Source organism: Apodemus sylvaticus, chromosome X (assembly GCF_947179515.1).
Source record: "Apodemus sylvaticus chromosome X, mApoSyl1.1, whole genome shotgun sequence".
NCBI classification, from domain to species: Eukaryota; Metazoa; Chordata; class Mammalia; order Rodentia; family Muridae; genus Apodemus; species Apodemus sylvaticus.
This window is the reverse complement of record NC_067495.1, coordinates 72,017,523-72,032,216: the sequence shown is the minus strand read 5'-3', so window position 1 is coordinate 72,032,216 and position 14,694 is coordinate 72,017,523. Positions and strand designations below refer to the sequence as shown.

The 14,694-nt window shown below is 32.0% G+C and overlaps 1 protein-coding gene across 1 annotated transcript in view; it reads left to right on the top strand.

Moving 5' to 3' along the window:
• Pof1b (POF1B actin binding protein) overlaps positions 1-7,520 on the top strand; it is a 56,289-nt gene extending 48,769 nt beyond the window's left edge. The window contains exons 9-15 of the mRNA XM_052170275.1: positions 466-558; positions 1,415-1,528; positions 2,320-2,472; positions 2,763-2,882; positions 4,545-4,673; positions 5,887-5,969; positions 7,358-7,520. Coding sequence (XP_052026235.1) covers positions 466-558; positions 1,415-1,528; positions 2,320-2,472; positions 2,763-2,882; positions 4,545-4,673; positions 5,887-5,969; positions 7,358-7,520 — 855 coding nt within the window. The remainder of the gene's footprint in view (positions 1-465; positions 559-1,414; positions 1,529-2,319; positions 2,473-2,762; positions 2,883-4,544; positions 4,674-5,886; positions 5,970-7,357) is intronic.
• The last annotated feature ends 7,174 nt before the right edge of the window (positions 7,521-14,694 follow it).

Below are 14,694 nucleotides of genomic sequence, written 5' to 3'. Positions count from 1 at the left end.
AAAAGAAAACGTTTCCAAAGGCTTAGTTAAAATCTTTTCAGGAATGTTGCTTGACTTGCTTAAGAGACTATCCAGAGGGACATGGGTGGGGCTCCAGGAGTGTGTACTGGGGAGGATCTAGAGGGAAGAAAAAGAAAGGGGAAAGTGGTGGAACTCTTCTGATTGAAAACAAGTATAAAATGCTGGGTGTGGTGGTACACAGACCTTTAATCCAGCATTCTGGAGGAAGAAACTGGTGGATCTCTTGTAAGTTCAAGGCCAGACTGCTTCAGCTACAAAACAATTCCAAGACAGTCAAGGCTACACAGTGAGCAACTATCTCAAGAGAAAATGTACCAAAAGTAACAAAAAAAAGTATTTTTGTAGCAATAGAATAAACATACAAAGAAACAAGCTACATTTGCTAGTGTTGCCCATTTTGAAGCATTACTAAAAAAGAAACCCTGGATGCTTTTCTTCTTCCAGATGAGGGGTATGTCTGATAAGTCCCTGAGACTAGTGCTGTCCACGTTTAGCAACATACGGGAGGAACTTGGACATCTTCAAAATGATTTGACAGTAAGATTGATTTTCATATTTCTTTCCCATGTATTTCTGATTGTTATCTTCTTCACACAGAAATAAAAAACATTCAATATACTTTAAAAAACATAATGTAAAACAGTAATATTACTCATCCATAGACATGACTTGTGTTGTGAAACAGCTAATTAGCATTGAAAGATGAGAAAAGAACTGCCTCACGAGTACATGAAAGTATATTGATATGCATGAATCATTTAATTTCCCACTAAGGAAATTTAATGCTTAAAAGCAGAATTATCTACAAAATTAGAACAACTGTAGTCATTTAAAAAGAATTTCCTTCTTTACTTTAATGATAAAGCATATTTTGAATTTCTCTTTAAATAAAACAACTTGAAAACCCCTTCCTCCCAATGCTTAACCTTTTTTTTAAATTTTATTTTAATTGATATTTTTGGTGCCATCAGCTAGATACATTCTGGTAAAATTTCACTCTAGTGAAAAACACCTTGAGAACTTTTGAGTGTTTTTCCCTGCTTTTCTGGTTAATTTTTCAGCCTTATAAGTGTAGCTGGATTTTAATTTGAAGATTCTCCACCTGCTGAGATTAAGAAGTCTTTGTAGATTGAAATAAATCATAAAAACTATTCAGAGCATTCTGCTTCATTACATTTAGCAATAGTCAGTCCATCAAAATAGTCCTTTCAATACAGGATTTTAAAGTTTATGCATTTGTATCTTATGTTTCTCTCTTGACTTTGAAGAATTCCACTTTGTTAAGCAATTAGAGATGAAACACGTTTTATTGAAATTTTACAACATAATCAAGACATTACCTGTTAACAATTTTATATAACTCTGAGTCCTAATAAGTAATTTATGCCTTTAGTCACTGGAAAATGACAAGATAAGACTTGAAAAGGATTTGGCATTCAAAGAAAATCAAATCAAAGAGTATGAAGAACTCTTGGCATCAGTGAGAGCAAATAATCGCCAACAGCAAGTAAGTTGATGTCTTGTGTAGGTGATACTCTAGACTGACGGCTTCCCATATGCACAATTCCTGGCACATTGACGTCCTGAGACGCAATCCAGATGGTATTAAAGTATGATGGAACAATTTGTTCATCTGAGAATTGAACAGCTTTGCATATTTTCAACAACTGAATATCCTCTCAGAAAAATAGGCAACCTTATGTATTACATAGTTTACAAAGTACACAGTTCTCTCTATTTTGGCGCAAAAAGAATTGTCACTAAAGTCTAAGTTGACTCAGTCATTTAATCTAATGACGTGTTCATTGGAAATAGTTATAAAAATTATACATCTTATGTTTGTATACAGAATAAACAAATAAATGAACTCTATAGGTAGTCTATGTTGTTTGAGCAGAGATAATCCTAACCAAACTATGTTGAGCCTTCAGAGTTCATTCTTTTCCTGTGGTCTCACGACTTTCCCAAAGAAAAAGTTAAACTTTTAATCACAGTGAAGGACAAGATCATTTTAGAAACTGCTAGTTTAGTATGATGTACTCAGAGTAACAAGAATCTAATAACTAAATTGGGACTGAAATTTTTACAAAAATGTTATTCCTTTTTACTTGTTAAACAAATAAGTTTAGGGACAAGATTAAAATGTAGTATAATGTTTGAAATATCATCTGAAGGCAAGAATCTAAAAATTTAGTTTGAAATTTTTTCTTCATATTTCTCAATGAATCACTTAAAAGGACACTTCCTTTGTAAACTCTAAATGCATTTTTTTCTTATGGATTTGTATCTTTTTTACAGCAAGGACTTCAAGACTCAAGCTCAAAATGTCAGACTTTGGAAGAAAATAATCTTTCTCTTCGACATACACTGTCAGACATGGAATATAGACTGAAGGAACTTGAGTATTGTAAACGCAATTTAGAGCAAGAGAATAAAAACCTTAGAATACAGGTATTATTTTTTTTATAGTATTGTACTAGTTATATGGCTATAAAGCTATCATTGTTAATAGAATATACAAACTTCACCTTGAGGAGTACTTGGACTCCTTTCTGTTGACCTTACATGAAAGTTGTATCATGCTGACACTTGAGCTTTATCAGACAGCCTCTCAAGATCATTTTTATTATTTCAATGTCTTATTTAATCACATGGTATTCATGTCATAATAAATTTTGAAACCTAATATGTATTTCCTTCTTAACAAGCTAATTACATAAAGTTATTTTGTTTTTGTGTAGGTGTCTGAGACTTGCACTGGCCCAGTATTACAGGCTAAAATGGATGAGATTGGCAGCCATTATATGGAGATGGTAAAAAACTTGAGACTTGAGAAAGATAGAGAAATCAGCAAGCTAAGGGTATGTTGATCCTACATTGCATAAAATTGTCTACAGAAGCTTTTTAAAACAATAGTGATTGTTGAGCCTTGAGAGGTAACTCAGTTGTTTTTTAAAAAAACCTGTTCAATCATCAGGAGCAGAGTTTGGGTACCATCACCACGTAACTACAGCTTCGTGATATCTATTACTGTCTCTGGCCTCTGCATACACATATAAGCACACACACATGTTTGTAATGCATTAAATTAATAAGGTAAACTTTTATTAAAATATAATAATTATCATCACCACCACTCTACTGCCAAGCCACTATTAAACAGATAAATAAATAAATTATTGTTGAAGACTTTAGTATTTTCTAAAAACTTTTCTTATAAATATTTTTCTATATATTAAAAGTCAGTGAAACTTCCAACTGGTACTCAAGTTAAATTATTTTATACTTTGGGTTATTTTCTTCTCAGCTGATTATAAAAGGCTTTAATTTCATTGTCTTGATTTTTATTAATTTTTAATTTACTTGTCCTGTGGCTTACTTACTTACAGTCTTACTGTCCCCTCTTCCTTGATATTCCCTGAGCCTTAAGTTCAGGATTTGTATTTTATATATATATCAGTTGTGGCTGAACACATCACGATCATTTGTTTCATGTATTTTAACATTTATACATATTAAGAGTTTTGTACTCATGATAAATTATGCTGGACTTTGATTATGTATAATGGAAAACAAAACAATATTTGCAAGAGTAAGTATATAGTACGCTGCCTTGTAATTCTATGTTGAATTGATATAACTGACTTAATTTACTGAGTCCTAAATGTAGATAAATACATTTAACTATCTTATGATTTATTTCTGTGAATTTCTATTATGTCTCTGTGAGGATATTGGATTCCCTGGAACTGGAATTTAAAGACCATTGTGAGCTTCCCAGTGGATGCTAGGTATTGAATTTGGGTCATCTGGAAGAGCAGCCAGTGTTCTTAGTGGCTAAGCCACCTCTTCATCCCTGACATTTAAATATATCGATGGATGAAATGACCATTAATTTTTCTTTCCTAATATTAGTGCTTTTTCTAAAACAAATTAAACAGAATTTAATTTGTTAATAGGCCTTCTGATCCTATTTCTTCTACTGGTTTCCTCTTTTCCAACCTAACATTATTAGTAGCATGTTAACCTGGCAGTTTCTATGTCTACACATGTGGAAGTGAGGAAGTGAAGGTGTGTCCTTGGGAGCTTTGCTTGGAGTTGCAGCTGTTATTGTATTAGTCTGATGCTTATCTCTTTGGGATGCTGTGAGTATTCAGTTCAGACATGCATCAGGAGTCATTTTGTGAACTGAAAGCCACAGTATAACATTATGATTGAAGGCTCCTTATTTTGTTTTTGACAGAATCCAAAGTGCCTCTTTCCTTAGCTTTATTTTATTGCTAGGGCCTAAAGCTGTTGCTTAGATAATACTAATCTTAAATAGTAAATACAGCTTTTTAAGACGAGAAACTTGTAACTGGCATTTCAAATTATATTTTGTGTTAGTAAAATTCTATAGGCATTTGTGAAAATTCATATACTATTTTTCATTTTATGACTATGTGACTGGACCTAATTATGCTACATTGGAATTAAGTTATATTTTTAAAAGCTTTATAATAATTTTTTTTCTAAATCCTTAGTCCCAATTAAACCAGTACCAAAAAGATGTTTCAAAAAGAGAAGGAAGTTGTAGTGATTTCCAATTCAAACTTCATGAATTGACAAGTTTGCTGGAAGAGAAGGATTCTCTTATAAAGCGTCAATCAGAGGTAAGAAAAAGGAGAGAAAATGCAATGGTACAATTAAGTTCTGTACAATAAATAATTCCCATGGATTAGGAAAGGACACATTGAGTAGAAGTGATGGTTCAGCTGTTAAAGGCTCCTACTCAAAACACCAAGAAAAGGACACATTTCCAAGATATACTTTACCACATATTAATGTATGTATATTAATAGTATGTATGGTTGACACTTAATGAAAGAAGGAAGTAAAGTTAAAAAACAAGGGCAATACATTTACTATTTCTATTTTTTAAGATTTATTGGGAAGTGGTGGCACACACCTGTAATCCCAGCACTTGGGAGGCAGAGGCAGGTAGATTTCTGAGTTCGAGGCCAGCCTGCTCTATAGAGTGAGTTCCAGGACATCCAAGCCTACACAGAGAAACCCTGTCTCAAAAAACCCAAAACCAAACTAAAACAAAAAAACAAAACAAAACAAAAAACAAAAAAAGATTTAGTTATTTATTATATGTAAGTACACTGTTGCTTCAGACACACCAGAAGAGGGTATCAGATCCCATTACAGATGGTTGTGAGCCACCATCTGGTTGCTGCGATTTGAACTCAGTACCTCTGGAAGAGCAGTCACTGCTCTTAACTGCTGAGCCATCTCTCCAGCCCCCATATTTACTATTTCTAAGGCACTGGATTTACTAACAGTGAAATTCTCTAAAGCCTGTGAGCTCATTCTTCGATCATGAACTCCTCCTTCATTAAGGAACTATGTTGTATAAGCAGCATGTAGCCCAGAATCTGGTATATGGTAAGTTCTAAAAAACAAAAACCCTACTATTATTTTTAAAATGGCACTCACAGTAACATTCATGATAAATTTGTTAGGACTCTGAATTTACTACCTTATGGAAATTTCAACATTATCATTATTATTGATTGGCCTTACTTTTCAACTGCTCATAACAATCAAAAAATCACATATTTATACAGACAGCCATATCCATCCAATTGTCAACATCCTACCTCCGTTTGTAGCCAGGCTAATGTGCTATAAATAATGTTGGGTTGGAAAAGGTAAATCCAGTGGAAGAAGTTTGGTAAAAGGCATGTATAATATTTTGGCTACTGTGGATCAACATTAGTAAAATTATAAAACAGGAGGAGTGATGAGGGTTGTTCTTAGTAATCTTATTACCAAATGCTTATATTTCTATTTAAATGATTACTGTCTTTTATTTATAAGGAACTCTCAAAGTTGAGACAAGAAATATATTCATCCCATAACCAGCCCTCTGGTGGTGGAAGGACTACAATCACCACAAAAAAGTAATGTACTTTGAAATGGCATTTTAATATTCCAAGTTAATATACAATTTATTATTCTTTTATTTGATGTGCATATTACTAAAAAGTGTTTTGATCATTTTACTTGTCAGCAATTCTACTGAGGAATGAATATTCAAAAAAGACATTGATATCATCATTAGGATAATTGTATATCATATTACAGAATGTTAAATACTATAGAAATAAAGACAAGGTTGTTTATGACATTGGGGATATCAGTTGATAGATATTTATTTGTGTTAAGTTGTGTAAAGCAGTCTTTATCTTGCCCTGATTATTCAAATTGAGATTAGTAACCCTTTAGGTGAAAGGTGTATTTTTTCACTAATTACAGTATATGCCAGAAACCTTGGATAATATAAACTCTTATATAAACTTTGTTTTTTATTTGATTTTAAAAATATATTATCAATATCAGCATATAATTTTTCCATTATTAAGTGCACATGTTTTAAGTCTGTTCACTTAAAAATGTATGCATCTGAATTTTCAGTATCACTAATTTTTTACTTTAGGAAAAAAAAATGGTTGTGTGTGATATCACCAGTTGGTCTGATAATAAAGAAAGCTGAAACAGTGACTGAGTAGCATATAAAGTATAGATACATTAAGGAATAATTCACATGCTAAATATCGTACAACAGGACACAATTTTTATTAGCCTACTCATGATGGTGTAATATGTCTAACTTAAGAATTATATATTTGGGGAAAATTTTAATTTGTGTTTTGGAACACATTTGAGAAGGAATATCTGGAAGTGCTGGTAATTAGGGCAAAGGCAGGATACTGCTCTTTTGTCTATGTATAAACATCCCTAGCCTGTTCTACCACACAAGATATGACTGTGACATACATTTTTGTGTCACTTTAACTTGATAAACGTTCTAGAATCCAGTTGATTTTCCTTTCCCTATAGTGTAAACATGAAAAAACTCCAAGTAGTGAGCTCAGCCATTATGGTACTTATTTTAATTTTATTTTTTCTGTGTATTATTGTCCTGTGCTACCAGTGACCCATCATAATCAGAGGCACACATTCCTTTATTTATTTAACATAAAAAGAGTTGTGCCAGGCAGTGGTGGCGCACACCTGTAATCCCAGGACTTGGGAGGCAGAGGTAGGCGGATTTCTGAGTTGGAGGCCTGCCTGGTCTACAGAGTGAGTTCCAGGACAGCCAGGGCTATACAGAGAAACCCTGTCTCGGAAATAAAAATAAAAGGAGTTGCACTTTTATATTTGAGAAGGCATTTCATTTGAAACTAATCAGTAAGTGATAAATTAATTTTAACAGGGGAATAGAAATGGGAGTGGTTACAAATGAAAGTTATTTCATACTACTAGTAACTCTGATTTTGGTGTATAGGTACAGAACACAATATCCAATCCTAGGTCTCCTGTATGATGACTATGAATATATACCACCAGGCAGTGATACACAAACTATTGTGATTGAGAAAACTGAAGACAAATGGACTTGTGTAAGTTTATTTGGGTATTTCTATCCTGTTTTAATTACATATTTATAGCTTTTAAAAATTATGTAAAATATCAGTTGTCATAGACAATTTGAAGTGGAATGGAACATGAATGTGCATGTATCGATAGAATTTGTCTTGTGATCTTGAATATGGATATATACTACCTTTTATTTCTTTAAAATAGAAGAGATTTGTATCTATTTTCTGTCTAGACTATAAAATCCTTCAGTTTTAAATTGTGGGGTTTAATGTGAGGCTGAATAACCATGTGAATAACATCTACTCTAAAATTTACTTACTTCAACTTCCTCCTCCAACATGACCAGATAACATAGATATCAACACCATTCTAAAGAATTCAAACCATTACTACAGGGCTGATTATTTTACAATCTCTTCTTGTACATAGGTGCTACATTCTTAAGACCTTTAGAACAGTGATCATCATGGAGGAAGTATATATTCCCCAGCATAGTAGTTCTCTCCCGTGGCATCTAATTTTAGTAGTGCTGAGCATCAGAAAACTTGGTAATATTAAAAAATGCTTTTGAGTTTTTCTCAATTATTACTTCGACAATCTTGCAAGATATGTTAATAGTAATTCACTGATCATGAGTGCAGGAATGTGAAACATAGACAATAGACAGAGAAATTTCAGAATCTCAGCTTTCAAAATGTACATAATTCTATTCTAAACAGTAACTTCAGTATTGTTTTCATCTACCTGTCAAATGGCTTTTATACCAAGATAAAGTAAATCTATGGTTAGTAAACTCAAGAAAGTGCTTAGTCTGAAAAAGTAGAGGCAGACTGAAGAGGCGGGCATTCAGTTTACTAATAATGTTTTGCTTCCTGAGATTTGTGATTTTGAGCATATGTGTGAAATTTGGAAAAAAAGGTTTATGTTATTTTTTTTAATGTTGAAAATATTACACCTTAAAATTACAGTTTACTTACGCTGTTAGAAAATTTAAGTTGTTAAATAATGCAGTAAAGGTATATATCTTAGGCAGTGGTAACACATGCCTTTGATCCCAGCACTTGGGAGGCAGAGGCAGGCAGATCTCTGTGAGTTTGAGGCCAGGCTAGTCTATAGGGTAAGTTCCATGACAGCCATGGCTAAACAGTGAAACCTTCTCTTGTTAAAAAAAAAAAAGGTTGGGGGAGAACAGAAAGAAAAAATGAAATAAAAAGAAAAATATGTATAGCCAAAGCTCAAATACTTTAGTAGAAATAAAAAAATCATCATGATTTCAGTTCTAATGTTCTTTTACAGTAATAGGCATCAATATTTTTACTAATCAGTGAAAGTAAGCAGTGTGTAGTAAATCTCCAACAAAAATAAAAATACACGCATAGCTTAGTCTTTTTCAAATCATTTCTCAGGCCATCAACTTGTTGAGAAATATTACTAATTATCAAGTGAGAAAAAGTACTTGATAACTTAAGACTCAGATTAGTAGCAAAAATATGTGTGGACAGGATAAAAATTTTCACTAAAGGATAATTTGACCCTAAAAGTTACTATTCAAAAAAAATTGCATGATGGGTAAGAACACTGACTGCTCTTCCGAAGGTCCCGAGTTCAATTCCCAAGAACAACATGGTGCCTCACAACCATCTGTAATGCGGTCTGATGCCTTCTTCTGGTGTGTCTGAAGACAGCTGAAGTACATTCAAATACATAAAATAAATAAATCTATAACCAAACCAAACCAAACCAAACCAAAAACAATTGCTTGACTACATGCAGTGACGATAGTATGAGAATCTGTGGAATTAAAGGACTTAGTGTTGTAGCCATATCTTCCGTTTCCAATGAAATTAAGTTAAGGTTGGAAAGGAGTATAGAGTAAGAAGTTCCAAATATATTCAATAAGTTCATAAATGATAGAAAGTTATTTATTAGCTGACATATTTCACTACATATTTAAACTATAAATATGACAATAAGAACAAAATGCACCCAATCTCCCCCCTCTTGCCTTACAGTCATTTAAAACACATTCCTTAAGTCAGAGCTTATCATTTTATTGAATACTCTATAAAATAGTATATAAAATGAGATACATTTCTGTTAGCAGTATACATACCCAAGTGAATATTTTTAGTAACTGTGTACATGTAATAATGGTAGTATTTTAAAAAATAATTGCGAACAGATTTTAAGATACATTTTTTTTCTTTTCTAGCCATGAACGGATCCATTCTACAAAACTACAACCCAAAGGAAATTTTCTTTGTCTGCATCAGTACTTTGTCATTTTTCTATCGCTAACATGCAATCAAATTGTGAATCATGGTACTCCCCATGAATTTAATGGGATTATTTCATTCTGGAGATGAGCTCCCTCAGTCATTGAGGAGAACTGAGTCCTTTTTTTACACATCAATATATCTGATATAACACCATGCCAATGGGAAGAAAATAACCTTTGTGTTTAAACTCTGTTTGCAGACAGTATAGAATCTAACCTGCTATTTTTATGTAGGGTGTTTCCTATATGTTGAAATTATTCATACAATAGAGTCTTTACAAGTTATTCTATTATGTTAACTTTGCAACTAAGCTACAGAATTCAGTACTGTTTTTCAGCAAAACAGAGGCAAATAACAATTAAATTAAAAAAAATATGCTAACTAGAACATGAACTATGCAGCCTTACTTTTCTCACATTAAACTTGTGACAAAAAAAGAGTACAGCATAACTAACATATCTTGGTAACAGCTAAGTCAAAGGTGGAGGTTAATTTTGTTAATCATGGAAATGAGCTAATTTCTTTTAAATAAATGCATTAATTAAATTATACATTGTGCAACTTGGTTCTAAGTACATGTCAGTACCTGGGAAAATCTGTTCTTTCAAAAAATATTATCTACAAGTGATCCCATTCACTTTGTAAAAAGCATAATACTGAACTGTAGTATTGGGGCAATAAGAATGTAGAATTTTTCATAGTGATATACAGATATAACAATGAAATATTGCATAGCCATAAAATCTTTAAATAACAAAAATAGCAGTAAAAGATACTTGATAACTGAATCTTACTTGGAGAATATTTTATAGTAGAGTCTTTGATGTAGTTAGATATTTGTTAGTTGAATTGCAACAACTTTACAAAGTCATACATGCATTTGTTTATTATAATAATGAAATTTCATAATATAATCCAATCAAAAGGTACAAAACCTCATTCATCAAATTAGGATTAATGTAACAAATATATTAAGGTTACATGTTTAGTTCATATTTTTGTACTAAAATATCTACAGAAACCTTTATAAAAATCTTAAATGCTTTTAAGCATATTCTAATTATTCTAAGAAGCAGTTAATATAAGCATGGCTGTGGAACTATATGAGCTAGAACTACTATGAGTTAGAAATACTTAAAAAGTCTTGATATAAAATTAAGAGTCTTATTTATATTCTTATAACACTGAAGATAAGCATTAAGTTCTCTGACATGGATAAAATTTCTATTGTATCAATATTTTATGATATAAAATGTTAATATTTTATATTCTTTCAATTCCCCTTTATTTTATGAACAAATTATGGCAAAAATGTATTGTTCTTCATCTATTACAAAAGTTACAATGGAATGCTTTAGTTACTTTGCCAGAAAAATGCCATAATTACAGTTTGAAAATGAGAATGTCTTTTTCAAAATTACTGAAAAGTAATGATATCCAGAATTAAAGAGAAATTAAGAAGGCAGACTGTTTGAGCTAAGATAGTGAATTAGAGTCATATAAAAGTTTCTCATTCCTTTTTTTTTAACCAACATTTTAAGATCAATAGAAATAAGAGGAATAAAAGTGTATTAATTATACATTTAATTCTGGAGATGAGTTCCCCAGTCATTCAGGAGACCTGAGTCCAGGTTTTATACATTGATATATTTGATATAACATCATGGAAATGAGAGGGGGAAAAAACTTTTGTGTTTAAACTCTAATCGAAAACAATGTAGAACCTAAGTGGCTTTTAGGGTGCTTCCTATGTTCACCAATTCTGTGTAGTTTCTCAATGATAACTCCAGTGGAATCAGGTGAAGATGTCCATTTATCTCATTTATATTTCCATATGTTTTCACTTTATATTTGTCAAATAAAATGGCGACTGGAGAGTGTCATGCAAAATATTCTGATGTGTCTAAATAAAATATGTTAAGAATCTGTATTGTCTTTGTAAAATTTCAAATAGGAAAACATTTTCAGCATATCTTTCTATTTTACCAGGAAGTTTTTTTTTATCATTTCAATGTTTATATAGGAGCTAAGGGACAATTCTGTAAAACAAGCATAAAAGAAAACTCTTCTTGATGTAGCCTACATGAGGTAGAACTTTAACAAAAGTTTGACATCCAGCTCGTGCAAAATTTAGTTTTCTAAACCCACACATGGTTTACTAAGATATTTTCTTCCCATCTTGGTACTGGTACTTTAGTCATATTACTTTTTTCAAACTTGAACAATATGAAAAGAGCACAATTTTTAAAAATTATTTAACTATCAAATTCATATCAATTTAACAACTGTGTCTTTGCATTTCTCATTATTGTAATTTATAAAGATTACTTCAGAAAATAGAAATTATTTCAGAAGTAGATGTTTTCAAATGATTTCCTCAAATGACCCATCTTCACCAGGATGCACCATTACAAAATTTGATTTTGTAATAATTTTTGTTCTATTAAAAAATACCTTGTTTCATGCTTACTCTAGGATAAATAGTAAATATAGTATTTCAGTAAAGAGTATAAGCACATCTTTCATTGATAACGATGCCTAACATTTACTCCAGAATAAGGCATAACATTTTATTCTATGAAGGAAGAGTGGGATTGTTATGTGACACAATTACATGATAGCAAGTATTGTCATTCTCAGTACTTTTCTTAAATTCATTTTATTAATAATGTGTTTATAAAAAGGCAGCTATGGTGGCATATGCCTTTAATCCCAGCACTTGGGTGGTAGAATCAAGCAGATCTCTGAGTTTGCAGACAGCCTAGTCTACAAAATGAGTTCCAAGATAGCCAGGGCTACACAAAGGAGCCCATGTCTCAAAACTTTTTTTTTAAATGTGCTTATAAACCTTGTTTTCCTATCCCAACTTATTAAATGTTTTGAAATTCATGCTCTAGAGAGCCTTTAAGGGGGAGATCTTATAATATAATGCTTTATTTCTATACTGTGTTTGCTAATAAAACCAGTGTTAGATATTCTGTATGGTTCAAGGACCTAAAAAGCAAACCAATGTATGAAAGAATAAATGGATATTTTAATATAGTTTCCTAAAGGAGTCCAGTGAGACAATATTATTTTGGAAAATATCTGTTCCTAGGATAACAGTTTGTAAATCAGATGGGAGGTGAATAAAACTTACAGTAAGTGATATATGAGGCACTATCAATATTGCCAACTGGTTCCATTTTTAATGAAAGAAAATTCCCCTTGGAACAGTTACTTGTAAATTTAACATTTATTTACCAGATATAATTTTCATCGCATAGAATTACTGCTGAATAAGCTCACCCTTTCTAGTTCTTTCTGAACTCTGGCTCACTGGTTCGACTCAGCTGTTCTGGCTCAACATTCTCCGAGCTGACTGATTCAAAGAGATTTCTCTGATTCTGACTGAATTTGTTTGTTTTCAAACTAACTCTGCTGACCTGCACTGCATGAACTGTACAAACTGAACTCAACTGAACTCCATTACATTGCCTGAACTCAAGTGAACAAGTACTCACTGAATTTCCCCACTCCTGACTCACTCTGCACTTTTAAGTAGACTCTCTTTCCTGTCTGTTTTCTTGAGAGTCGGGCATATTCTCTCTTATTCTGAGAAATTTTTCTCAGTTTTATCACTTTATCTGCCCCTTTATTAAATTTCACTTTCAAATGAGGCTGCTTCCTTCTACAAACTAACTTTACCTTCATTGTTAGGGGAATAATGTAAATGAAACAAGCTTTGTCAAGTAATGTCAATCATTGAAGATGTGTAAGTGGGTACATAAAAGTTATTCTTGAATATGTGTGTATATGAATGATACAAAGTTGATATTGAAAAGTTGATATTTCCTGTTTGAGACATGAGTAAGATTTAAGGGCTCTTTCTGCAAAAATAATTCCTGATACATTGTTCATGCCATAGATCACTTAAAAGTGAGAGATAAACAAATCTATCTGATCACAAAGGCCAAGAACTAAGCTGTAAAAGGAACTTTTCAATTAGCCCCCTACAGGTATTTAGGGCAGTCATGTGCCAAGAAACCCTGTTCCTTTAAGGACAATCTTTAATTTATAATGTGATTTCTATCTTGTATGGACTGAAGCACTTTTTAGGGACCATTAATAAGTAAAGAAATAGATCTTATTTTGTTCAATTCTACTATAACCACAAACAACGGCTTATATGATACCTTGCTTCCCTCAGCAACTGTGATAATAGACCCTACACTCTCCAAAATGATCTTCAAATATAAACAAAAAATATGTTCCCTTCTTTTAAACCTACAATGGTTTCCTACTAGAAACTTCCAAGACTCAACCTCTTATCAGTCCTACTCACTCATTATCTCAACAGGTTATTTTATCTCAGATTATCTGTATTTACAGCTTTCCTTTTCTTGTTCTTAATAGCATGTACTTAATATGGATTTTCTTTATCCACTTACCCAGTAATTTTTTGAGCACCAAAGTTTTCTAGAATAATACTAGATGCTTTTCATCTAACACTTATTACTCAAAAGCATGACAACACGGGAATTTGCTAGAAATGTAAAATTGTAGTCACTACAACTAAATTCAAATTAATAAGATCCCTAGGTGAACCTTATAACTTGTGGAGCACTGGTCTAATGCATGAAGGTAAGAGTTTTCTTCTGCTGCTAATGGGCTTTAAAGAATAATCATTCAATTGGCAAAAGTTTAACATATATGGCAATATGAATCCTGTTAAATAAAAAAATACTGGAAAGTAGCAAGTTATTTTATGCTTATTTTCAGAAACAACTCCCAAATAATTGAATCAATGCTTTACTCTTTAAAATGTATATTGGGAAATAACTAAATATTCTCATTTCTCTGAACTCATATAAACAGTTTAAAAACTTTTAGTTTCCTTTCTAATAGTCAATCTCAGGTCTTAAAATGAGTACCTTTTATTTATAGCATTTCATCATGGTTATATCATATGATACCTATTTTT